At 40.6% G+C, this 27065-nt stretch overlaps 1 protein-coding gene across 13 annotated transcripts in view; it reads right to left on the bottom strand.

Moving 5' to 3' along the window:
• LOC147140821 (receptor-type tyrosine-protein phosphatase F-like) overlaps positions 1–27065 on the bottom strand; it is a 238488-nt gene that overhangs the window by 146304 nt on the left and 65119 nt on the right. For all 13 annotated transcript variants that reach the window (XM_086042067.1, XM_086042069.1, XM_086042065.1 and 10 more), the window contains one exon: positions 1371–1543. In XM_086042067.1, coding sequence (XP_085898193.1) covers positions 1371–1452 — 82 coding nt within the window. In that variant the 5' untranslated portion in view covers positions 1453–1543. The remainder of the gene's footprint in view (positions 1–1370; positions 1544–27065) is intronic.

Raw genomic sequence — 27065 nt, 5'->3', positions numbered from 1 at the left:
TCAGTCGACAGAAGTAACAAAATCGTTGCCCCGTGAGCTAGCTAAACATGCAAATTGCAAAACAAATGCAATTTTAATCAGAATGCTGTGTTTGGACTAGTGGGCCTGCATAGAACATATTCTGGAATGAAATATGTTTGGGTTGACTTCCTCTATAAGTATTGCTTGTAAAAATTGGGGTTGCTTTGTGTTGAATGATCGATCCATAGAATGATCAACAAGTGTCATTTAGTATATTTTAGGATCCCCTCGTGAGGATAAGCGGTTTGGGTAATGGATGGATGGATATTTTAGGATGGTATAGATGTATGTGTAATAAATAATGAGACGACTGGTATATGTGTACAACTGCTGTTAATAGTTACAGTACATAAAGGTAAAAACAATCGGCAAATATAGGTCATTTGGCCAATTATTTTGGCTGATGTTTGAAGGCCGATTTAAACATCCGGCCAATTAATTGATTTGTCCCTAAAAATGAGTGCAATAAATTAATACATATATAAATTAAATAAATTACTTTTAAAAGGTATAACCAAATATTAACATTACTACTTAGTAACTAAGTAATTAAGTTAAATATCACATAAACAATTAATTAATTAAAACAAAATAAAATAGAAAAAAAGAAATTTGAAGAAAAAATAGTTTGAAATCAATGTAAATAAATACAACTATGAAACAAGAATAATACAGAAAATATATTACTAAAATTAAAATCCCAAAATAAATATGAATACACAAATAACTATATATATATATATATATATATATATATAATAAATTACCTAAATAAAGAAATGCTAATAAATGAATAAATAAAAATGACGATGAGTACAAGGTGCACCTAACAGAAGAAATTCACAAAAAAACAAAAACAGACACAATACCTAGTGACGACAAGGTCACTACACACCGAGTTCAAGGAAGCAGAGGGTTCACCCAAACAAATCTAGTCGGTGCAAAACATGAAAGGAAAGGCCAGTTGTCGTGGCTCTTTTGTGGTTGTGGGGTGTACATGTGTGTAATTGAATTACGGTGACGCTTTGACAGCACGATAGGTGAGGTCATGTTTTGAAATAATTCCGTCCCTGACCTTGTCTTTGCCGCGGCAGAGCCTTCAAGCCCCCCCGCCAAAGGTGCTGCAACAGAGCCACATCCCATTGTGCGCCTTTTTCCAGCCTGGGCTGTCATTCACAGCGCCAGCAGATGGAATATAGACGCAGATGGCTCTTTATTATAACACAGTGGAGCCTCAATATTGATCTAAGACGACAGTATAGCTACGGAAAAAGGAACCCGGCAGTACATGCATTTCTGATGTGGCTGCTCAGTAGAATACGCAGACAGTGTGGAAAAAAGGAACTTACTGTCTGCCACAGAGGCGATCACGGCGCAGCTGAGGAGCAGGGGCAGGACGAGACACGCCCCTCTGTGTGTGGGGGGTGCCATGACTCAAGGTCGGCACTGCTGCTGCTCCCGCCCTCGGTCGTCGTCCCCCTGCTTAGACGCGTCCCGCACTGACACGATCAAAGGCTAATACCTGCAAGGGCGAACACGGGCACAATTAATTTCAGAAAATTAACATTACAGACATTTACAATAACGTGATTAAAGCATGACAGAGATCCATCTACTCAGCAACGCAGAACCTGTCTAATTTCCTTGATACCTATTCACGATCGCTTTTGCCATTTTAGATGGAAGAAATGGCACTTGATAGTTAAACTATTGGTATTTTACCCTCGGCACGGAATATTTGAGGGTATCTGGAAATAAAACAGAAGCAAATGTGTTTTCAAGACTATAAAAAGTGCTTGACTTGAAAAGGTCTCACAAAAAACGTTGCAATACTCATTGGATTATTGCGGGCACAATTTTCCATGGCATCAATTATGAACCCAACTACCCACCTACATAAAAACCAAAAGTACAGTACGATACAGAAAATAATGCATCAAAATCTTTAAATCAATTAAGTATCTACCACTGTTCCGACCTATCAAGATATCGCATCATACAAAAAACGATTGTTATATCAATGTTGTGGCAAGAATTACGGGCCCTACCAACGAGGACCGAACGATTAATTGTATTTGCAATATAATCGCAATTTGTTAAAACGTGATTTCCTAGTCACAAAAACTGCTATTTAAATGGTCATTAAGGTGCACAGCAGAGAGGAGCTGAGGGGAGGAGGGAGGGGGGACAGGGGGAGCAGGCAGAGACGTCGCTGTTGTTAGTAAAGCCAGCGCCGAAGGTGCACGTGATATTTGGTGACTTTTCTCTCTCATGAGAGGGACAGCCTAAATTGCTGAATGCAAAAAAGCTACCACCAGTCGTTATCAAAATTCACATGCACACATCTACTTGACCACGGTATTTTGGATTTTATGGGCATTAAGCTTTTTGCTACCCATAGAGGTTCACTATAGAGAAAAAGCTTACGTGGCTTAATGTTACAAAACCATGACCAATCGCCACCAAAATTCATGTGCACATCCCCACCCATGCCCACGTCAACCTCGCGAAAATATCAAAAAGATCACACCAAAATTTGGGATTTTATGAACATTAACGTCTTAGTCTCCATAAGGTGCTACATTTTCAGAGGTTGCATTTGGCATGTGAATTTTGGTGGCAATTGGTCGTAGTTTTCCAACATTAAACCACGTCAAGCGTTTTAGACTGTCAGTGTTGTTTTCGTCAACGATGACGCAAATATTTCGTTAACGCCCCTTTTTATCATGCCGATAACGAGACGATGACGAGCTAAACGTGGCTCTTTGTCGACGAAAACATGACGTGACGTACATGAATTTTCGGTGACGAGACGAGACAGGACGAAATTGTTCGCTTGTGGTCCGTCAGAGGTTCAAAATTGATGACATCCGTTCCTATTGTACACGTAATCTGTCTTTCAAAAAATTGCAATGCTGGCACGCGTCGCACACACCGTTGCACACACCGTTGCACACACCGGCACAACAAAACACGAACAGGTCTGCGGTCATTTGTCTCGGCTCACGCACACTGACACGCTTTCCTTTGACGGACCATGGCGACAGTGACAGATGGGCTTGGTGGTCAGAAACGAAGGAAAGATATGGACATACTTTCTGTACAACCCAGCAGAAAGAACAACACAATGCATTGTAGACAGCGGTAACGGTGAATGTGGCCACAAACTGTGGAAAGAATGACAAATCTCAAGCGACATCTGAGGGCTCACCATGCTGATATTTTGTCCCAACTCATCCTGTTAACATATACTGTATACATTTACTTGCACTCTGTTATTCAACAATCGGCTTGTGATCAATTTCATAGTGCTTAAAGTTTTCCACGTAACTCGTGGCGCAAATGGGCTGACTTAAGTCATAAGTTATTTTGGTTGAGCTAACGTCAAGTCTAATGTCAATTCATTCATTTGTTGTATGTAGTCAAATATTAAAAGTAGATTAAGGCAGTGGTGCCCAATCATTTTTCTACCACGGACCGGTTCGTCCACGTTGGGGTGTGTGTGTGTGTGTGTGTGTGTGTGTGTACCATAATAAACACGAATCCACAATTTTTTTTATTTCACCAATATTGAATGTCTTTTTAGCCTTAGCAATGCGGTTAGCCGGCAAAGTACTTTACATTTTTTGACGAATCAGTTAAAAAATGTATGCCTGCATGTACGGAATGTATGTACGAAACCTTGTATGCCTACTTCTAACTAAAACGGACTAAAACCTTTTTGAATTTTCGTCAACTAAATTTACGCAAACTAGGCTAAAACATTTTTTGGGAGTTTCTGTTGACTAAAACTAGACTATCACTAATCATTATCTATCTATCACTAATAGGAATGACTAAATGTGACGAAAACTAATAAGCATTTTCGTCCAAAAGACTAAGACTAAGACTAAATCTCAAATGACTGTCAAAAACAAAACTGTAGACTGTCCCTCATCAGACCTTGAGATGAGTATCCAACATGTTCGATCTTAGTGTGCTGCTGTCGTGTGGGAGTGGGGAACTGTCAATGTGTGCGAGTGTGTGACTGATAGATATGAGTGCCTGTGCTAATAGAAGACTTGTCATGTGAGCAACCACAGCAGTCTGATTTGTGCCACACAAGTACAAAAAAATAAAAGTGTTGACTTCGAATGTCGCGGTGACCTAACAAGACACATCCTCCAGTTAAATGAGTTGAAAATGGAAGCACCATGCTAAATTGACATATATTTTGGGGAAAAGTACATCTGTGTATAGTCATGTGTTGCGTTAAGATGATTATTGCTCGTCATTACATGCTGGTTTTTGAAATCGGATAATGTCATATGAGCAGGTATAATCTTACTTTCCCTACACATAATCATGTGTGATGTTACTGAGTAGAGATCACAAAATTTTATTTTTTTATATAGGCTATGTACATTTAATTTATTTATCTTTGTAGATAAGTTCAGTGTTTAAGAAGTGCAGTCCACATGGTCACATCATGTTCCATGCAATATGAAAAGTTGTATGTTGAAGTGGTAAAGCCACTGATTTTTTGCATTATTGTTATAATCTCTGTTTTAGTTTGATTACAACGACGACACATCCTGAATTGTATTTAGTGATTAAACTGCTGTCTACCAACGACCTAATCACATTTTAATGACGGTTATGCATCGTAAAGGGGGTTCTAGAGGGCTACAGAAAAGTTTCCAATGTTTGCACCCTGACCTTTTAACAGGATGTGACTGCAGTTGGAGAATTCAACAGGCGAGAGCACTATGCACTTATGCATTATGCGGAAGTAGAGCAATAAAAAGTGGACGTTAATTGACAAACTGGAGTGGCAGAGGGCAGTGAATTGAAGATAAGTACTGTTTATTTTCTCTTTGTTCTGTTCAGTTTTAATCAGCAAAGTATGAACTGTCTCATATTATTACATTTGTTACAATGTAATTTCATGTGTGATTAATGAACAATATCTACCTACCTACCCACCTCTATCAAAGATCCTGTATGACAACAGAGCATACATACAGTCATGATTCGAACCGCTTATCCTCACTTGAAATCTCAATATCAATATTCTGCTCCAATTACACAAAGCACCAAACAACAAAATTCTGCTCGGGGCAGGTGCAGCCAAGCAAGTCAAACTAGCAAATCTCGAAGAACAAATGTGCTACAGTGTTGCAGTTATAATTGATGGGAAGAATATAAGAAACACAAAAAGGTAGGTGAGGATCTTCTTTAAAACCGAGAGGCTCTCCCAGAGGAACGACGTCCACTTGACGCTCCCCATTGGGAAGCCTGCCACTCCAGATGGGTTGAAATTAACAAAAGTGCTGCGATGTCACTGAAATGCAACATGTATGCATAAGCTAAACCCCGCCACCCTCACAGCCTGCGGCACCCCGGGGAACACTGCTAGCAGCATGTGTGCTACAAATGAAGCACAATTAAGCAAGCCGTAAAAGCGAAAGCATTGGTGTTAAAACAGTCGGAGAAAATGTACTAGAAGCAAAAACGTCTGTTCCAAAGCATGCAGGGCTTCTTTTTTGTCTTTTTAGGAATTAGATTTAGAGTAGGAAATAATAGGATCAAGATATATGACCTAAACTTTTCCCCCTTATAGCCTGCAGTTTCTGCCTAATGCTATTACAAACAAAGTAACTGTGCGTGCCCATAAATTGCACTAACAAAATTTCTTATCCTCTCGCCCGCAGGGCATCTTTGATGAGCAATTGTAATGCTATAAAGCAGACCCACAATATGGTACGGATATAAATCTTGCCTGTTCATGGAATTAAAGCAGTATCTCTAGAGAACTTTTGGGGCAAAAAAAAAATAAAGAGAGAAGTTCTTTGAAAAGTTATGTCTTGAAGGGCTTTACGACAATAAATCTTCGGCACAGTTTCACACGAGCTGGGTGGCCAGTCAGCTTTAGTCTATTCATGTCTGATAGGTATGTTAGCGCGTCAGGGAGACAAAGCCTCCGGTTTTTGCAGTGGGGGGAACAGGGAGTAAATAACGTCTGAAGGTGTTGAGCGACGTGTTACTCACAAGGTTGTTTCAAAATATTTGCTGGGCACCTTTTCCGACTGCCCCGTAGGGCAATCAAGACTGAGAAAAATAAAAAAGCCTGAGTGTCAAGATTTCTTGTTTCTTCTGTTGAGAGCACAACTGAGTGGAATGACTCAAAGGTAAGTAGTGAGTCACCTGAAACCTGGAGCCTCACCGGCACGCTTAGTATTGTTGCCACCGAGTTGGACAGTTCAGTTGGGTAGGCATTTTATCTCATTTTTATTTGAGACAGGTAACTGACTGACTTTCCTTGATCCACTATTGACAAATATGTCTAAATGTTGTGGAATCCTGTTCAAGAACACTATTACACAAGTTAAATATAGTTTGGGTTATATATTTACATGAAATACAGTTATTGTGACAAAATCAGTAATGGTTATGCTATTGCTCAAATTTGTTTAAGATTTGCAAAAGTCACTACTACCCGGTTGAATTTTTAAAACAATAATATTGGCATCAGTATAGACATTCTTTACACCCAGTCAATATATTCAACTCACTCATCTGTCCAGCATACCCGGTTCAAATTTGACTATGATCATTTGAATTTCCTACGACTGCCGGAACTGGTCAAAATACCAGAAAAACGGCATCTTCAAACCAAAATGGCAGACGACCTTTAAATTTCAAAGCATCGGATGCACTACAAAATACAAAAACTAATAAATAACTAAATGTTAAGCGGCCATGTCTCATTTTGTTTTTATCAGACACAGTGGTTCTTTTCTAGCAGTCCTTGGGGGACATTTCGTCACTGGCTGGCAAAAAAAAAAAAAAAAAAAAAAAAGTTTTGTTTGGAGTTTGTTATAGCCCTCAAATGGCGATTTATCTTTTTTTTTATCCCTTGTATGGCTGTAACTTAACATCAAATACTGACATGCGTTGCTTATCTTGAGACCGCAAACAAGTTGAGATCAAATCAAACTTCAACATCAATTGCTACTAGATCCAATTCAACTAAATGCAATTGACTGAAAAGCTAATCGATGTCGTCATTGATCGAACAAAAACATTCCTCCTTTTCAGTAAGCTTTTGTCTGATGAACCGATAACACTGAGTTCTTTGATGTTAAATCAACTACTGGGAAGAAAAAAAACATGAGAATAAGACTGAAGGAGGATCTGAAACACGGAAAACTAAAACCGTACTACTCGGTGGAAACGTGGGTATTAAGTGCTAAAATGATGCTTCAAGCAACACATTTAATGTAAATGATCTCATTTGTGCATTCAAGTATGAGCTTTGTGGAGTTTTCCAGTGTGGAATTTCCATGTTGTCCCTGTGCTTGGACGGGTTTTCTCCAGGTACTCCAGCTTCCTCCCACATTCCACAAACATGAACGGTAGGTTACTTGAAGATTAAATTGTCCACAAGTGTGAATGCAAGTGTGAACGGTGGCCTGTCTATATGAAAGCTGTGACTGAGTGGTGAAAAAGTCCAAGAGTAAGAGGCACCCAAATAAGCACAACCACTATAGAAAATGAATAAATGGCTCTTCAAAAGGCAGCCAAAATGATGGGAAGCCCAAATGCTTGCACGATATGCCAATACACCGTTCAGGGTGCCAACAGAAGTATTTCACCATGTTCTGCAATCAAAACTAAACACATTTGAACCCAAAAACTTATTTCCAGCTAATGCCCCGAGCCGGATTCCCCCACCTCACCCACCCACCAAAAATGAATGTAGCTCATGTCATGTTTGTTGGCTGATTTGTTTTGACGCCTGTTTTCATGTGCACTTCGCGTGCGGCGCGGCTGATAGAGTTGGCTCACCGCCGCAGCTTCCGAACCCTTGGCGGTTGTCGCCAGATATCTTCCGCAGCATATGCCAGCGTTGGGCAGATGCTTTTCATCTTCAATGAGACAAATTCCTAGAGTGATGTTTTATTCTTTATTTATTAAGCAACTTATTTATGCCCCGTGCTCGCTTCAAATAGGAAACAGGCCGTGGTGTGGTTGTAACATAGGCACAGGATTTTCACCAGTGCTGGAACGAACCGTATTAACACGCCGCCCGTGTCTACTACACAGCCTCCAAAGTCATTTAGGAAGAAGCTTTTGAGAGTTTGGGGACTCCCCCCACTGGTAATGCAGCTAGCATGACATATGTGCTATATAAGTAAACAGCGTGACAGACAGAAGACTAAGAGGTTTAGAGAAGTAATTAGACAGGCAACAATGGGATGGCGACAATCTCAAAACAGTCAATGTGAAGGACAAAATGTAACAAAGGTGTGGGGAGGGGAAGCCCACCTTAGCTAGATTGTGTTAGCCTCCCTCGTAACCTCCACCTGAGTGTGTGGTAACGTAGCGGTTGCCAACCACCGGTACTGGGCCATCTGGTATCGGGCCACAAAGAGAGACAGAACAACAACTAGATTCTGAAAGAAGTTGTATCTTGAAAATCAGGTGTACTCGCCTGTGCTAAGCTTGCAAAAATGGGTAAAATGTCTTCTGGGAGCTTCTTCGGAGAGGGGAAAGTCAAATGACGACAGATGACAGAGAAAGAGTCTACAACTTGTAAGGAAAAGAAATCTGCATTTAAAGAGACAATATCAGCAGTCCTACTTCAGAGACATTAACAGTGGCCTGGTGTCCCAAGGTCACTATGTGATGGGCAATCTGAAGTTCACTGACGCTAACCCAATCAGGACTGCAAATTTAATTACTTAATACAATGGAATCAACATGTTCTTGCTTTTATATTTACTAGTCAATGTTTCTAATTTTTTCCACTTAAATTGATCAATCAGCAGTGATGTTTTCACCGCAAAGTTAAATACGTCCATGAGGACTAGCTTGAAAAAGCAGAAAATGTTAAATGGTGAATATTAAGTTAGATTTTATAGTGCAATTATACTATTGCATTATATGTATTATGCAATAATACATGCAAAAAAAAAAAGTAACTACACATAAGTAACATTTTGGTAAAGGCTTAAATAATACAGTGTAAAGTCATTGAAATTTAGTGTATTATATCATGAATATACCGGGCCAGTGCTGGTTCTGCCAGGGCCACCACAACAAGGCTGATGGTGGCTCAAAAAGGCTTCATGTAGGAAACTTTATTTAAAATAAGGGTTTTTATCACTACAGGTGATCCTCACGCACCAATCCCACGCTGAATGATATGAGGTGACAGTCTCATAAATGAGGCAATGAAGTCTTCAAAACCACTTCGGTATATGAAATTGGTTTCTTGATTAAAACTCAAAGTCAAATGTTCAGAGATTGAAAAAAAACCCCACATAATTACCTGCTTCAATTTCAACATCCTATTTTTGTGAAGTGGGATTCTCTCCAATGACGGTTACAAAACTAAATTACGCAGTAAATTGGGCATACTGTATGGAATATACAGTTTCTGATGATGGGACCAGATCATTTATGAAAAATCAGCACAGGGCTTCCACTAATTAGAGTACCACAACTAAATTCAGCATAAAGGTGAGATGTATTTTTACTAATCATTTTTCAAAATAATCTGTTTCATTCTGATGGTGTCTGTGAATTATTGCTTTATATGAAACTGTTCTATGATGCAAAAAAAAGATTAGGGAACGCTGTGGTACAGCAGTGGTCCTTTGTATTTAGATTGTACAGGAGGTCTATGGATATGGCCAACTTGCGCACCGTTCACAACCTTGGAACCACAGCACCCTCCTGTCTGTTGTTTGAGCTCAGCCTGAATAATTATTGATCGGCCATTCCCTGCGTTCGCCAGTGCCTAACTGCCTATGCTTGCATGCCTTTACACCGTTTGTATTGTACTGGTGGAGAAGAGGCTTACCGCCCAGTGGGTGGTGGGGGTTGTCGGAACTGATGCATGTGTGTGATTGAGGGGGCTGGTGGGTGGGAGTCTTTGCCTTCTGTGCCTGCCTGCTTAGTCATTTTACGGTGCCATCTGTCCTCAAGCAAAGCGTCAAGTGGCGCCGCCTTGGGCCATTTTTGCTCGCCAGGGTGTATTTGCCATTGATGTACGCGTGCACATCTGCTGTCGAAAATATACTTCTGAGTACAATTTCTTTGGTTAAATATGTACCCGTTGTCAGGATGTCTTCTTTAGACAGTAAACTGGTTAAGACTGAATCAACAATACCCAAGTGGTGCACTTCAGATTGCTTTGCTTCCAAGCATGTTTGAAATCGAGCCATTCTACATAAACGATCAAATTCAATTCAGTCAATTTCTATGCTCTTTCTGAATCGCTTTTTTTGGATGGTCTCAAAATGGCCAATCGCGATTTAAAAGGTCAAACTTGCCTTCACCCACCCCAAAACTCACTAAGCAGAAGTTAAAAAAAAAAGTCAAAGTAAAAGTAAAGTAAAAATCACCCATGAACACTAGTTTGGGGATCTGTACAACATTTGGTAGTATGTCTATCATAACAGGATCTGCGAAAAATTCTCAAGGTCCCATGCACCAAATTGAACAAAAGGTTGATCGTTTTGGTATGAAGAAGACATTTTGGGGGAATTCCGGAGTTTGTACTTTGATGCGAGGGAATTCATTACAATGAGCCCTAATTGGGTGCAGATATTCTAAACCGACGTTTCCCAAACTTTATTGAGGCAACCAAGGCATACTCACAGTAGATCACATTATGATATCTGACAGCACAGCACCAAACAAAAATCAGACAAGGATGTACCAAAAAATTGATGAGCTTGTCTGATTGACTTACTCACCGTTGTGAAATGACTGTTTAATTGAAAACAAAGCTATTATTTTGTTGTAAGAATGGCCAAAAGTATCAATTGCACCTATCACTTGGAAGAGCATTTAATTGCCTGCCACTATACTTTGCTGACAAAGATAAATAAACAGAGACACATCTTTTGCTTTTTTACCTTTGACATCTCACTACATCTGTGGTAGTGAATGCTGTCAAAGTTTGATCATTTTGAGCGTTCGCTATGAGGGGGTGCCAGGGTCAATCCATCGCTGCTTGCAGCTTTAATTTGACCATTGTCCTGACAACAAAGACACTAGCTCTTTACAGCAATTAAATTATGTATGCTTGCTCATACAGTGAGAGTCGACATCCCATTCGATTGGAAAATACACTGTGTAATTTGTATACAAGTGAATGACATTCTAATACTAGAGCTGTTTGTATTCCTGTTTGGACAATAGCTCATTATGCCTCAGGTTGTCAATACTTTACTTTCCTTACACTCAACGGGTCCAAGTATTCACACCTTTAGCTTTTTTTTGTTGATGAATGTGTTTTACATCGAAGCCTGCTTCTTGATTTATTACCAGCCCTTTGCACCGCACTTTGCAGTGCAAGCTATTTTCACTCGCGACAACACCGATAATCGCCCTCCAATAAATCCAATTCAAAGTGTGTATCATCTCCACCGTGTAATACACATCAGCATAATACCATCACCTCTCATTCCAGATTGATTTGTCCCTAAAGGTGTAAATCCCCCCAATCAGTGGGAATTTATGAAGTTTAGTTAAATGTTCACTCATACAGAATAAATGCCACATCGACATTGCATTTTATGAGTGAAGCAACCTGTAATGTTGGAACAAGTAACCGTCCGTGCTAGTGTTTAATCCGGCGCGTTCAATCCCCGCCCCTTGTGCGTCACAGAAGGTGCACCATGTGTCATAAACATGAATTTCTCACGTACCAAATGGCGTTGGGTTGCATCACCAGCATGGACACACCTGACTTCTGTGATTTATTACAGCAGGGCTTGGATCGAATTGTAGGTCAAGTTTACTTTGTGTTTGGGCGTACTCACACTAGGTCGTGCGAGACGTGCGATCCGAGCTCCCGCCCACTTGACACCAACGACCCGGCATACTTGTGTAGGTAGTACCCTTAGCAGCAACGTAGAAAATGCCATACAGTTACTGTAACGCAATCGCCCCGCACCATTTATTTATTACAACAGCCACCTCGTACAATATCAAAATAATAACTAGAAATAATAGTCCAAAAAGAATTTCAATACAGTGTGTCATAGGATTCTGTAATCACGCCTCTCGCCAGCTATTCATGATGATTGCCACTTGGCAAAAAGACGAAAAAAAACAGAAGACAAGAAATACACTTATTAAAAAAATATAGGCCATGTCATTGTATGCTCTACCACGCATGGGCACAAATGCGCATGGAATGTACGATATTATTAATGTAGTTGCCCTCTTAGCAGTTAGTCATGATAACCCACTACTTGCATTAAAGAAGAAAATAAACAAGACTAGAAATAATCCATAGAGTAAAAACAAAACAAAAAGTCTTTGGTATGCCAGGCCAAGTACACTCTATGTTTATGTCAAATGATTCTGTAAGCTCTCTTCTTGTCAATTGTTCAAGAAACCCACTACCTTGAAAAACAGAAATAAATGGAGGACCAAGATGATAATCAATAAAAGATGTAGTAAGTGAAAAAATAAAGAGTCCATGGTACACCTTGTTACGCCGGGGTAAATCCCATGCACTCGAGTTAATTTGGGCATGCAACAATTACAACGTAGTAACTCGAATAATTTGATAATCGGTACAAAAAAAGGATAATTTGGATATGGATCATTTTTCCACATGGACTAATGTTACTGCAGTCACAAGTAGCACCCAACGTGTAGAAATAAGTTGTATTGTCAACAAGACAAAAAGAAAAAACATGTAAATGCCCTAAGTTTGGGATCATTTTAAGATTAAAATAAAATAAAATTATTCTATCGAAGATAAAGTGCAATGTGCACCACAACAGCAAATCCAAGAAGATTCCACGTCGACAGAAGGAACTATTTAAAAAGAAATATGACAATTTTCTTGGTAATTACATTTACAATCACTAAGACAGAAGTCAAGATATTGATGTTGGTAGACGTATGATCAGATTTTGGGGGCCGATGACCGATCAGCAAATTTAAATAAACTGATCACTGACCCGATCTCAAGATGGAGAAATAGGTCTATTTAAACAGCTTGTTTATTTACTATACTTGTGTACTGTTTACTGAGTGTCAAAAAAGTATTCAAGCATTTTTGCCAATATTTACTCTTTGCAATGCCCCAAGGAGGGAAATAAAATGAAAAGAATGAGTGATTTGAATATAAAAATATATATTAATTAACTAAGGAGTAGAACTTGATTTTTAGTAATAATGTAGCTGCTTTCAAAGCATGCAATACATCAAATTACAGCTAAATACTTCAATTGTAACCCTTTTGAAGCATTTTCCTGACGAATTAGCTGGAGCTCTGATTTGTGTTCTGTAATGGTCTTTTCGCAGCTTCATCCTAAATTCAGAAGAACCTGCCGAATACACTTAGGCCATACTCAACAAGGGGTGGTGTTTTCAAGCGAAAATAGATACAAAGAATACAAAAAGAGCACAGAGTGTGCTGTGACGAGACGGCCATTACGCCTGAAGAGATTACAACGATCACAAAATTTACATAAAATGCAAACTATCGGCCGAGCCAATACAGTCAATTGATCAGTGTAATGTCTAGATGTTAGATAATTTAATAAAGCCTAACGTTGCTTTTTCTTGCTACATCTTGTAATGCCCCCACAAGTGGCCAAGGATAGACACAGCTGCCGGTGCACTTTCAATCGGTTCATTAAACAAACGGTAACAAAACAAACAAAGAGCTGAAGATCGCCACAACTCACACTAACATGTCACTCAACATGCAGACTGGTGAACAATTTAGCCAGTGAACAGCCAGTCAGCTCTTCACTCTCACTCGATGATGACCACGTCACTCAGAAGGCCAGGCTCCACCTTTTAAACACTCCATGCGCGCAAAGTAACACATTCTACAGTAGAATGTGAGGATGGTGACCAAAAGTAATGCTTGTAGCTCATATCCACATTATGTTTTTAATGTAATTTATCCTTTCGCCAGTTCGTAAGGGTAACCGCCAAGTGGCTTCATGATTGAAATAAACAAAAAGACAGTACGGCCTGACTCTGCCCATAGAAGTCCAGTCGACCGCTGCAAAATCCTTCAGCTGTCTTCTTGGCAGTAAGGCGTTAACAATTAACCTCCTGCAATCGGCTTGTAAACAGACTCGAGTAAAACTCGATAGGTCACAGGACGTTAGCCTTTGTTGGCTCGGATTTCAACGCGAAGCCTTGTCGCGGCAACAGTGTATAAAAGACATGCACCATCAACTTTGCGCTTACAGCAAAAGGGAAAGAAAATAACGTGGTCAAGTTACACTTTCATTTCACTACGCGGGGCCGAGAGCCTCGCTGTTATTCTCCCGAGGTCCTCTTTGTGAGAGAAACGCCTTCGAGGACATGAAAAACAAACATGAGAGCCATGTTGAAATTCTGCTTGTTTGTGGAGCACAACACAAACCTCTTATCACCCCCGCAGAAGGCCATCATTAGCTAGCCGCACTGTTAGCCCTGTGTATCCCAAGGGGCCCTTTAGACGAGACAACTGAAAATGGAGGAAAAACTGTGTCGCTTTGGTTTTTTGTTTACATGACTGCGGTTCTCAAACTGGTAAAAATAGGGGTTGTGTTGTCATTTTTGCTGGGGATTTTTTGGGACTAATTTCTGGAATCGATTGGTGGTTAATGGCGTCTGGAAACAATGAAGACTAATGCTACAATCACTCTCAGCTAATTTAGCGCTCATTGGTTAGCACGTCTGCCTCAAAGTTCTGGTCACATTGACCAACGTAAACGTTTATTTCTGTTCCCCAAGGTGGCACCGAGGTGAGAACATGAAACCCCCAACTTTATACAAGCGCATTGATGGGGTGCATTTGAGGGTTTCATACTATTCAGCAGGTGTCTCCACTGTTCTAAATCAATTACCTCCAGTCAGCCAACGCTTAGGGTAGGAGGTATTGTAAATCAGCTTGGTGTCAAGCTAGATTAGGGACTGTAACGGCCCGTGGAGTGGAGCTCTTTGGCCAGCAGGGACCCAATTCCGAGGTATGTGTGACAGTTTTTTTTTCCTGGTTGTAATTGTTTGGCGATACTTTCAAATGAAATAAGAGACAAGAGACAGATAACGATCGCCTTTTTTTTTAAGAGGGGTCCGGCTCGAAGCTTTGTAGTGGCGCGATTGCAGTGTGCTGTTACTTTTGCTATTTTCCAATACTATTTCTATAGCTTTAAAATGTCAGAGGACTGCAGGAAAAGGCAAAAAAATCAATGCAAGGGACTGTTGAAGGGCAATATTGAATATGGTTGCGTGTGTAGCTGAGGTGTGGAGGGATGTCATGATCTATGTATGGTAAGACATTGATCAAGTGGATGGTTTTGAAATAATACAAATATTAAAATTTAGTATCATTCTTTAGAATCAAATACATCAGGGGTTCTCAACCAATCTCAGTGCATAATAAAACTATGGTATTAAATGTTACTAAACTTCCAACTTGGTTCAATTAAATGAACAGTAGCCTTAGTGCAAATGTTTAGCAATATGATTACACTGTGCGAAGGAGGTTGCACGGCATGTAGAACTGAATGGACAAGTTCAATTTCATTCAAAAATAACGCAGTTAAGTTTTTCATTTAAACCAGGTGTATCTTGTTTTTGTTGCTTTACAGTTTGAGGTGTCACAAAAAAACGAATGTCAAAGTCACTGTTCTGCTTAATGTGCTTAATTTAACGCTTTTCTCTGCTTTTTGGTCAGAAACTAGTGTTCTTGCTTAAACCAAGCCATGTTCATGGAAACATCCAGAAACAAACTTATTTTTAATTTGGGGGGGGGGGGGGTGTGGCAAGGTCTGGTGCTTATATCGTCAGAGAAAACAATATTTCGGGGGTCTTGGGAGTGCGTTGCTAACAAAAAAAACTGAGGAGAAATGTGCAGGATTTAGAAACCATGAATATGGTGTTATTAAATTTTCCCAAATAAATCATCCAACAGAATTAAATATTTGCGCACTAACTGCATGCACAACGGTCGGGTGCACTTTACTAAAGAGGAAGTTGCCAACGTCACATGAGCAAACCCAGAAAACAATGAGCCGTGACCGTTGTTACACTGAGTCCTGAGGCACCATGATGTCATTTTGAGTCAACAACAAGTGGCAGTACAAGTCAAAATGGCAGCACCCTGAGATGGATTCATTCAATGCTAAATCATGCCACAAAATTACATTAAATTTTAAAATTAGATATTTGAGCACAAACAGCATGGATACAAGCTGGACACATTAAATGTTTATATGCAAGTTTTATGTAGCTGTCTGTCCCACTTTTGGGTCATAAGCTGGCACAAAAGAATTTCACGAGAAATAGGTTGTGTACACTTCAAGGGGGGAAAAAAAAACAAAACTTGTGCACTATTTCAAACACAATGGTAGGCCAAAGTTATATTTGCTTAAAACACACAACCGCTGACTTCAATGATGAGGACATGCAATTGCAGCTTTGAATGCCCACATTCTTTCATGGTTGACGACACAGCAACACTTATTTCATTTCACAAGAAACCATGTCGAAACACAGTGAGAAACACAATGAGAAGAATTGTATGTGTGTGGTTCCCAGGTAACCCAAGCGCATGTAAAGTACTGAGAGGTGGAAACGCGTCTCAACTCCAGGGTGTCGGTAATAATAAATTGTTTGGACTAGGGCAGACATAGATCCTCGTATGTGATGGATTCAAGGGCAAAGAAGTAGGTTATATTTTCAGAGGTGGATCTGTGTGCCACGACGGCTACCAGAAAGCTCTTCGCCTCGCCATCCATCTAACACGCTGTTGTGTCTTTGGTTGTTTCTCTGCCGCCTAAACTCTGCTTCTGTGGGTCAATTACTCCCACTATGTCTTTTTCTGTCCGTCTGAGCCGCGAGCTGGTCTGCCGGTGCAGATGGGACCATATATCTCCCATTGCTCTCCAGAGGCCAAAGGATTTAAAATGCAAACGAGACGAGCGCGGGAGTCGTTCAGACTTTCTATGTATTCCAGACTCATCAAACTAGATCTAGTTCAGTCTGCCTTAAATCACTATAAATGTGCCTCAGAGCAATTAACTTCAAGGAGGATGTCCTTATACCTAAGCCTAATCGATTTAGTTTGACACTATTTGAACAAGGGGGGACTTTATCGAGGAGAAAGCAAAGTACTGTAAGCCAACATGATCTGGAGATGAAGACATATTTCACAGCACTTATCCGTATTAGGGTGAGCTGGGGTCTATTCCAGGGAAGAGGGACACCCTGAAATGCTCGCCAGAGAATCTCAGGGCACATGTTGTTTACATACTTTTTGTCCTCATTAAGGTCATTTGTGAGCTGGAGGTGATGCCAGTATACTTCTGGCGATAGCTGGGATACATCCAGTACTGGTCATCGGTCAATCGTAGGACAGTTATTTAAAGACAAATAACAAAATTTCATCTATTTCATTTAACTTCAGATGCATTGCAATGTGGGAGAAAGCCGCATTACCTAGTCCATCCATCAATTTTGTGACCCGAAGATCCTATCAGCAGACTTTGTGGTGAGATGTTAAAACAGAGATTTGAACCAGGGTCTTCTGACTTTGAAGCACATGTGCAAACCACACTACCTCGTCTTCATGTTAATTGATGCTATTACTTTAGAGCTGATTGCAGTTACCACATCCGGAAGTCAGCTTTCTGACTTTCGCCTCAGACCACCTTGCAGGTAATGAGGTCGTATCTGGACATGGAATCTGTCGTCGGGGAAAAGATTATGCTTCATCCTCATCCTCTCTCGAGGTGGCAGCCCTGACAGGCGGGAAGCGTGAGGAACAACAGGCGAGTACTCCGATCGATTGCCAGCTGACTAGCGAGGTCCATTATAATGACAAGCCAGAGCCACGGCGCGATGACCCGCACTCCAACAGTGGCCTCATTACTACCTACCAATCTCTCACTGGGACCAATTCCTCTTGCTCGCCACCCCCATGCTGTCTCTCTCCTCATTTTTTAATTTTTTAAAATCATCTCTCTTTACCAATCACCGGACTTGACGCTGGTTAATGAAAGTCAGAACCAACCACACACTTTATGCTCAAGTTGACAAGTTGACAAGAAATGTTTCAGATTTAAATGTGTGCTCTATCAGCTGCGATAAGGAAACAGCCGTCATGTGAAATATTGGCCTCCCCTCATCCTGTCTATCAACAGATACGCTATCTGCTTCACTTACCCCCCACCCGCTGTTTGACTAGTTATTTTCAAATCCTCAGACCTTGGAAGACTTATTTATACTTTCTGCGTACCCCCACCCACTCGTTCTCTCAGCAGTGCAGCTGCAGATAGGATTTACCTGACGTCCAAACAACCTCCAGACTATCAATTACCACCGTTACCTATTGTAGAATCACTGTTCTGCTGCTCGCCTAACAAGAAACACTCACACACACACAGTCAAGACGGGCGGGCAACTCCAGGATATTCCCCTCCTAGGAATAGTTGTGGCTTGGCTGTGAAATTATTACTGACCGGAGCTCATTGTCAATGGAGCTAACTGGTTTTCAGGACAAATGTAATGCATTAAAAATGTTGCTGTGATCGTTATTAGTTCTCTCGGGGTATTAAAGCGGCGGACCCGGAATCAATGTGCACGTCGAGATGCGCCGTAGTACAAACCTGCGCTTGTCATACACACAATAAATATTCGTATGACACTTTTTGGTCATGAATGTAAATGTAAAAGCAATTTAAGTACAACATTGACTGGGCATGCTTTCCTGTGACATGTGATCACATATTCTTACACGATAGCAAACTTCTTCATTGGACAACAATTGCAACTTGCAACTAGGGATGTTCCGATCAGGTTTTATGACACCGATACCGATCATGCATGAGTGAGATTGGCCGATACCGATCACATTAAATATCTGTATGTTTTTCCATTTATTTATGGTGACTGCTATTATGCAATATTATCTGAAAAAAAACAGCCATATTTTTGCCGTAATTTAGACAAAAATCTTTATATATTTTCAAAAGCATGAAGAAATACAAAACCGTTGCTGACATAATACAACAATTACTCAGTCACAAAGATAATTGAAAAAACAGCTTTTATTAACACAGTTTTTAACAGATCAAAATAATCAGCAGTCTCAAAAGACTTAATATGCAAAAAGTCAAATAAATAACATGACACCTAAACATTGCATGGTTCAGAATATAATCAAAATAGAAAAAATAGTCACATGCAGGCTTCACTCGAATAAATTATTCAATGAGTTCCTAAATTGAAACGACTCAGGAACTTGGTTTCTTGTCTTGTGCATCGACAAACTATCTTGCGCATTTGTCAACAAGGAAAAAGTCACTGTTAATATTTTTGTGAATTATAAAATGATATAGTGGCTCTGTTGCCCACAAGTGACCTACAATGCGTCTCCCTGTGGCAATAATGCCACTTGTACTGCGCTGTGACAGTAACGCATCGTGGATAACAATTTGCAGCGTGCGTGCCATAAACCCCAAACTCGGTCGCCCATGTATTATCGGTCATAGCTTTCCGCATGATAGCTCAATATCACGTGTATTTTGTCTTTTGGAATACATATGCCTCGTTCGAACATTGTCATTAAAAGCAATACGCGAGCGAAAAACTCCCATGTTAGACTCAACATCGACACAGGACTGACATCCGAGCTCCATTTAACACTTGTAAAACAGGAAATAGGCCTTCTTTTAGGAAACTTTTGATGCGACAATACACTCTCTGGTGGAGCTACGTCTATGAAATATTTGCGTCTCGGTAGCACGTACTAGCAAGGCTCGAAGTGGGCGAGCAGACGGCAGAATCCGGTGTCTTCCACCACCGAGAATGGTTGGTCGTCAAGTCCGATAAACGTCATTATTTTCCTGGTTATTTGCGTTGCCTTTTGCCTGTCGCGCTTATATGGGTTTGAGTTCTTCGGCATGGGCTGCGTTAGCTGCCGTTTGATTGTTGCTGCTGCTTCAATGCAGTGTATTATAATTATAATTATATATATATATATATATATATATATATATATATATATATATATATATATATATATATATATATATATATAATGCAGTGCTTATATTACAAGACGCAAACTCCACAGAGGAGACATGTTTGACTGTTTGTTATTGTCGTGCGCCACCGCTGGGAAGCATGAGCTGCGAGTGATCTGATTTTTCATAAAAGGCTTTGATCAAATATGCCGATCACGTAATTTTTCACGAAAATCGGTCGATCATTATCGGTGCCCGATCGTTCGGAGCATCCCTACTTACAACCTCAAAGGACAGAGACTGCAGAGTCCACTAACCTATCAGAAAAATTCTGCACGCAAGTGTGGACTTGATTGTCTTGACGCCAATGTGTAAAAATGGCTCAATGCATTTGAAATACAGACTGATCATAGATCATAGATCAAAATATCTCTAGCTTTATTTGGGCCTCATTTAACAGAAGCCCTTGCTCGCAGCTCTCTCACAGCAGTCTATTTGAATGGCTGGTTTGTGCTGTGCCACACACAGATTCTACAAATCCATCCCAGCTCACTGGGCTAGAGGCAGGGTACGCCCAGGATTGGTCACCATGAATTCTATGGCACATACAGACATAACAGTAAGTATTCACACTGACATTCTGGCTTGGAGTTTAGGTCTTCAAAGAATGTTATATGCATGTTTTTGGAATATGAGAGAAAGCCGGAGAGCAGAGAAAGCCCACAAAAGCAAAGGGAGAACACGCAAACAGATTTGAACCCACAACCTCAGAACTGTGAGGCAGACGTGTTAAGCATGGTACTGTCTGCCACACACCGATATCTCACCAAATTCTCCCTGACAGGTCAACTCACTTGACAATTATTGTGCCGAGCACTGCGGCCGTGGCATGGGAAAAGGACATCTCACTCACCCCTCTGCCAAGATCAACCCTGACGCCAAAAGTGCCTCCTGTCGCGTCAGCAAACGAAAAGCCATCACAGTCATCAAGCCGAAGTCAAGCCGACTGCTTAAACGTCATCACAGTCAAGCTTTGTTTGGGTCGAAGGCGTCGCTTTTGCTCCCCAAGGCTCAACAACCGTGCAGGACATCAGGTAAGGGGTCAGAGGCTAACGTTTCCACTTAAACCCCGGTGAGGGGTTCCGTCTGTGGTCATATAGGCAGCTTGTGATGGAAGGAATTCCTTTTGTGCGACTCATCGACACCTGCAGCAGCCAGCAGTAGTGCACTGATCATTAGGGTAACCCAAAAGCCATGGTCCCATGTACATGTGAATGTCTGTTGTTTTGACCCTCCAGATGAGTTTCCTCATGCCCCATTTGCATGAACACAGTCACGACGCAAATGCTGGTGATCCCTCCATTTCCTAGCAGCACTTGTTAGGACGAGTAGGGCAAGCAGAGTCTGCCGTGTTTACTAATGTTGGAGCAACGCCTTTATCAGGGAAGAGATTTGTAGGGGAACAGGCAGGGGATTAGCCGTCAAATTGCCAGGCAGACAGCATCCCCGCTGCAGGGTTGTGAAGCGCTAATCTCTAGAGCTAGAAGGGGGAGATCCCGATAAAGATTTGATGGTAGGTCTGGACTGCTAAAAAGGTGGATGGAGGGAGGAAGGGGCAAATACTTCACTAGTGTTGCTTCTTGAGCACACGGTGGCTTTTATGTAAAATACTTTGTGTATCGTATGTCTCATATCCGTTTTTTACCAGGCAGGAACAATAAACATTTCACTTGGATAAATGTATCACCAGAATGATAAAGCTTTCATGTGACTGTTTATGTAATTATGACCTCATACAATGACGGAATACTTTGACAATAATGTTAATGGCCCTATTTATGAGCTTCTAGGACTTAGTTCAGCAAAAAATCTACACAAGTTCCCGCTGGGTCATTAAAAAAAAATAAAAAATATGCGCAACCAGGGCTTGAGATTCGACCAAAATGGTCACACATGTGACCCTGTTTTTCAGTGTCTGAGTAAGAATGTCCTATTGGTGTTCATGCAAGTGCATACATTACAGTGCTCCCTTCAACACAGACAATGCGTAGACATTGTGGTTGAAGGTCACCCTCTTTTTCACATTTCCATAGTTCTCGCATTGTGCTCATGCAGGCCGCTTTGGACTTGCATGTGAAGTGCACATGTGCACATGCTTCCATTCATTCATCCCCTACATTTCAGGTAGGGCTGACATTATCAAATCATTTTAGCATTGATTATCCTAATGACGTTTCCATCGAATAATCGAGGAATTATTTACCTAGGTTGACATAGGGGTCTATACGATTCAAATCCCAGACACGAACACTAACCTCCTAATGGGTATAGTAGACCCCAGTTCCAAGCCACTGCCTGTGTTATAAAAATAAGTGGGATGCATCAGGAAGTGCATCCGGTGTAAAAGCTATGCCAAACATATAATCACTGTAGCAACACCTGAAGAGACGTGCCCCACTCCTTACATCTTAAATCTCACTGACTGCAAGGTCAACGTTCCACCAAAAGAGGGGGCCAATAGACGGTCAAAATAAGTGGTTTTCGATAGAATACAATGGACTTATGTGGCCTGCCTCGAAGCAAAAGATTATGCATAGTTTTTTTTGTTTGTTTGTTTGTTTTTTTTAATCGACTTGATCAGCCTTTTTTCCCAGCCCTAATTTCAGGGTTTGTGTCACGCATGCATATTGGTCCACGCATTCCCATCGCTAAACACACTGCACGCATAAACATTCAGAATTCAAAAGGCAGCCCCCCCGAAAGCAAAAAGAAATGGAGCTCTTGTGTTTGTTGAAATGTTGGACGGGTATTCCAGCGCATTGCCCCTTACAAGCACTCCTCGAAACAGGTGTTCAATGTTGTTGTTGTTTGTAGCACTGGTGCATTCGTGGTCGGTGCACTTGTATGTGTTCAGTCCGCGTGGGCTGAAGACCGGTGATGATATCACCTCCTCCCCTACATATCATTTATGATAGATGCAGACACTAAAGTCTCCGAAAAAGAATGAGATTGTCCATGCCCACACTATTGAGAATGGAAGATGAGGTTGACTATACCCATGCAGAAAGTAGTGTGTTTATGCTGTAAAATGTATTAATAGCCATATATTTAAAATTAGATGTATATATTTTTTATGATTGATAATATGAAAATAATATTAATAAATTCTTACAGACATACTGTATGTGCCTGTTTCATTTAGGGGTATGGTGCTCAAACTTTTTGCAGCAAGTACCACCTCAAAAAACAAACAAACAGACTGCTCCAAATACCCCCATAATGACCAACATTAAAATACTGTAACATGTAGTACTGCAAGACAGTAAGACACTGTAAAATTATGCAGTATGGACATTAACACCACACACACATGAACAAAAGAAAAAATAAGATTAAAAATAAAGGGAAACTGGATGCCATAAATTGGCCGAAATATTCACAAAAATCAATGAAATCACCCATTGGAGCCTGGACATATTTTGAATTTCTTCATTGTTAAATATTGCCATGCACTACCGTTGTACAATGTTTTGTAGATGATGAATGAAGCAATTTAAAAAAATAAACAAGGGCTTTTGTTCAGATACGCTGCCCATTCATAATAGTTCTGTGAAGCAAGTGCGGATTTACAGTATTTTTTTGTAGAATATTGTCAAATTACTGTTATTGAGTTTTTGGTAAAAATACTTGCCCATTTCTCCAACCCCTAGCTGTACACATTATAAAGTATGTTGATAATGAACTGTTTTTTTTTAATTGATCTTTTTCTCATTTATTCAAACACAATAAACTGGCATTTGAAGAAGGGTGTGAAGAATTTTTATATCCACTGTAGTTCTTGCCTTGTCACCCTCTTCCTTGGCCAAGCCTCTGTGGAGAATACTTCCCAGATGCAGGAATGTCTCATCAGCCTCCAGCATCCTTTACAAGGCCCACAGCGGGCCAAAAAAGCAGCGCACAGTCTATAAATAAGTCAGGCGTACTAATGAAACTAACGTCCATCCATCTTCCTAAAACAAGTCAGGGACTTCGTAGTCAAGCAGAAAAGGAATAAGCAAAATGTCTCAAAATGCAAGGCTAGAAATGGGTCGTTATTATATACAGCAACATTTTAATGATACTCAGACTGTCATGTTTTGTCGCGCTACGCTGGGCCGACGAAAATGAGGTCATAACTCGCCGAAGCGACGACAGCGGGAGCTGATAAAGTAATCAAGCAGAACGTGGAGTCGACACCCGACATTTGGAGAAATTGGGAGGGCCTGGGCACATACGAGGGGTGTCTGGAAGCAGCGGCATAAATCTGCCAAAAGAGACTATGCTGCCAGAACCAAGCGGCGCATAAATCAAGACGCCTTTTCCATTTTTATTTGGTTTAACAACACGAACCGGAAAGCAGCCTACAGGGGGGAAAATACAGCAGGTTTAACATGGTAGGATAGCGCAGCAATTCAAGAAATGGGACGCTGGTTTTATATTTTCCTATTGAGTACAGTGAAACCTTGTTTATCGTGATTAATCTGAACCACAAAGCGTGACCAAAACCATATCAAACGGAAACCAAAGTATTATTTCCCACTCGAAATTATGTAAATTCAGTTAATGCAAGGCAGATATCCCGAAATATTAATAACCGTATTTTCCAGACTATAAACTACTACTTTTTTGAACGCTTTGGAACCATGCAGATGTGATGTGATGTTAAATGTGACGTGGTTTATTCATGATTTTTTACTGACAAGCTTCAAGCTGCCAATAGATTTACCCAAAGTCCCATCACATCTGACCAATGAAATTATCAAACACATCACAGTGAATCAATAAAGCTGTCCCGAGTCTGCCCTTATACTGAATATTCATCAGCCATTTGCAGTTGGAGTGAGCTGGAAGGCTTCCTGAAATACAGAAGTCTGTGTGCGTTGAGGTACACGGCTGTGAAGGAATGAATACAGAGGACATAGTAGAGTCAAAATAAGCATCTTGAGTTGAGCAAAACTGGCATTGGGAACGAGTGCCATAAATAAAGCCATCCCTGCAGTGCGAGCCCTCCCTGTTGTTCGTTTGGTCAGTGGCAACTGACAATAGGCGCTAATGGCGAGCCAAAGAAGCTAGCATTTCTGGCCATGGAGCGACATCGCTTGCGTCTCCCAAACTCGGAACAAATGGCTTTCCAAAAGCCACCAACTTATGTGCACTGCTGCCTGATGAAGCTCGTCTGCGAATTGGCCTCATAAGACAAGACACGAGAGACTGAGAACGTTTCTGAGGACACCACTATGTAATTAGTTGCATTCAGCATTGTTTTGGGGGAAAAAGCATCTGCTAGTGTTTAAGGTACATACATTTTTTTTAAAGTCCATCTGCGTAACCTCTGCGCAAATATCCCATGCTATAAAGTGGAGACCCTCGTCTATTATTACAAACTGACAAATGCAGGTACAAATTTATTGTTTAGCTGTTGAGGATTTTAATCAGGTGTGTTTTGTAGTCTGGAAATTACGGTAAAAAAAAAAAAAACATTTTTAAGAAAATGTGAGTTCAATACACAAAATATGTGTATTCATGTACACATTGAAGCCAATGCAATTTATGATGTACTCCTTGTTACAGTCTCTTATCACCCTTTAAAAAGTTAAAAAGTTTATATTGCAGGTAAGCAGTGAATCATGTAATTTGGTCAGTTAAACAAGTGGCAGTGCAAAATCTTCACTCAAGAAAGTGATGCACCTCATATCACAACAACGAACAGAAATCCAGACAGCACCACGACAGGACACATCCGAGTAGTAAACACCGGAAAATGGTTGAAATGTCCATGACGACACGTTCACAAACTCTACAAGAAAACACTCAAAGTTGCACATGTGAATGGAATGTGGGTAGGCGGATGAGTTTTGTGCGAGCCATTGTCAAACTGACGAAAATTGAGTGGATGTACAAAAACAAGGACAGTTTTGACAAAAAATACAGTTTTAAACCGAATCTTGGGAAAACTGGGGCATGTGAAAAACGACATTTCAATGTATCAAATATTTGTAGAAATTTCCTAATATTTGTACGTCTCAGAATCAAAGATATATTTTTTTTGTCTGTGTAGAGTCTCAGTGATCCAGGTGACGATACATATTTTGTAAATATTTGTACATTTTTAAAGGAGAGGTCATGCCAAAGCTTTTCTGTACTACTACTACTGTAATATGTTCTATGCTCCCCCAGTCGTCTAAACACGGCATTCTGATTAATATTGCATTTGTGGTGTATGAATTGAGTGGGAAAATCCCCCTGTTTTTATTCATCTCAGGGAGTGGCCATTTTGTCACTTGCTTTCAACGGAAAATTACATCACAGCGCCTAAGGTCTCAGGTAACGACAGTCACGGTTGTCCTGCTTTTCTGGGTTTAGTCATGTGCGGTTTGCAGGTTGAGCCCTCAGGCACTGTGATGTCATTTTCAGTCGACAGCAAGTGGCAAAATGGCCACCTACTGTGGCTTGATAGCTCAGTGGGTAACACTGCAGATATCAGACATGAGAGACTGGGTGCGAACGCTAAAATCCAGTTGGTCCAAGGTAAGAGGCTTTACGCTACACGTTGCTTTCCAGCCACTGCCGGTCCAAAGCCTCGATAAAAATGAGTGAGTTGCATCAGGAAGCGCACCCAGTGTAAAAACTATGCCCAGCATATCATGAGAGTGAATCGCTAGTTTGTGTATTATTGATTTGACTTGGGTCTCTCTCATTAGCAAACCCCTTACGTTCTTCTTGCAACATATTGATATCCTGAAAACTGGGGTAATTTTGCTCATGATGATCCTAATTTGAAACCATAACGTATTAGGTTCTAGTGTCATGAGTCTTCCTTCGCTTAAGTCATATTGTCAGAAATATTCATATACAGTATACTGTTTATACACATTGCTGCATTTCTTTAAATATATCTCTCATTATACACTTGTCCAAAAGCATTTCTGTCCTTTTCAGTCAACTCTGTCTCAATGTCAACAAATAGAACAGAACCCTTTTGGACTGAACTCCTGTACTCTATGAGCTCCTTGCTAT

Source organism: Filicampus tigris, chromosome 10 (genome assembly GCF_054856515.1).
Source record: "Filicampus tigris isolate MCC_2025a chromosome 10, RoL_Ftig_1.0, whole genome shotgun sequence".
Lineage (NCBI taxonomy): Eukaryota > Metazoa > Chordata > Actinopteri > Syngnathiformes > Syngnathidae > Filicampus > Filicampus tigris.
This window is presented reverse-complemented; position numbering and strand designations above follow the sequence as displayed.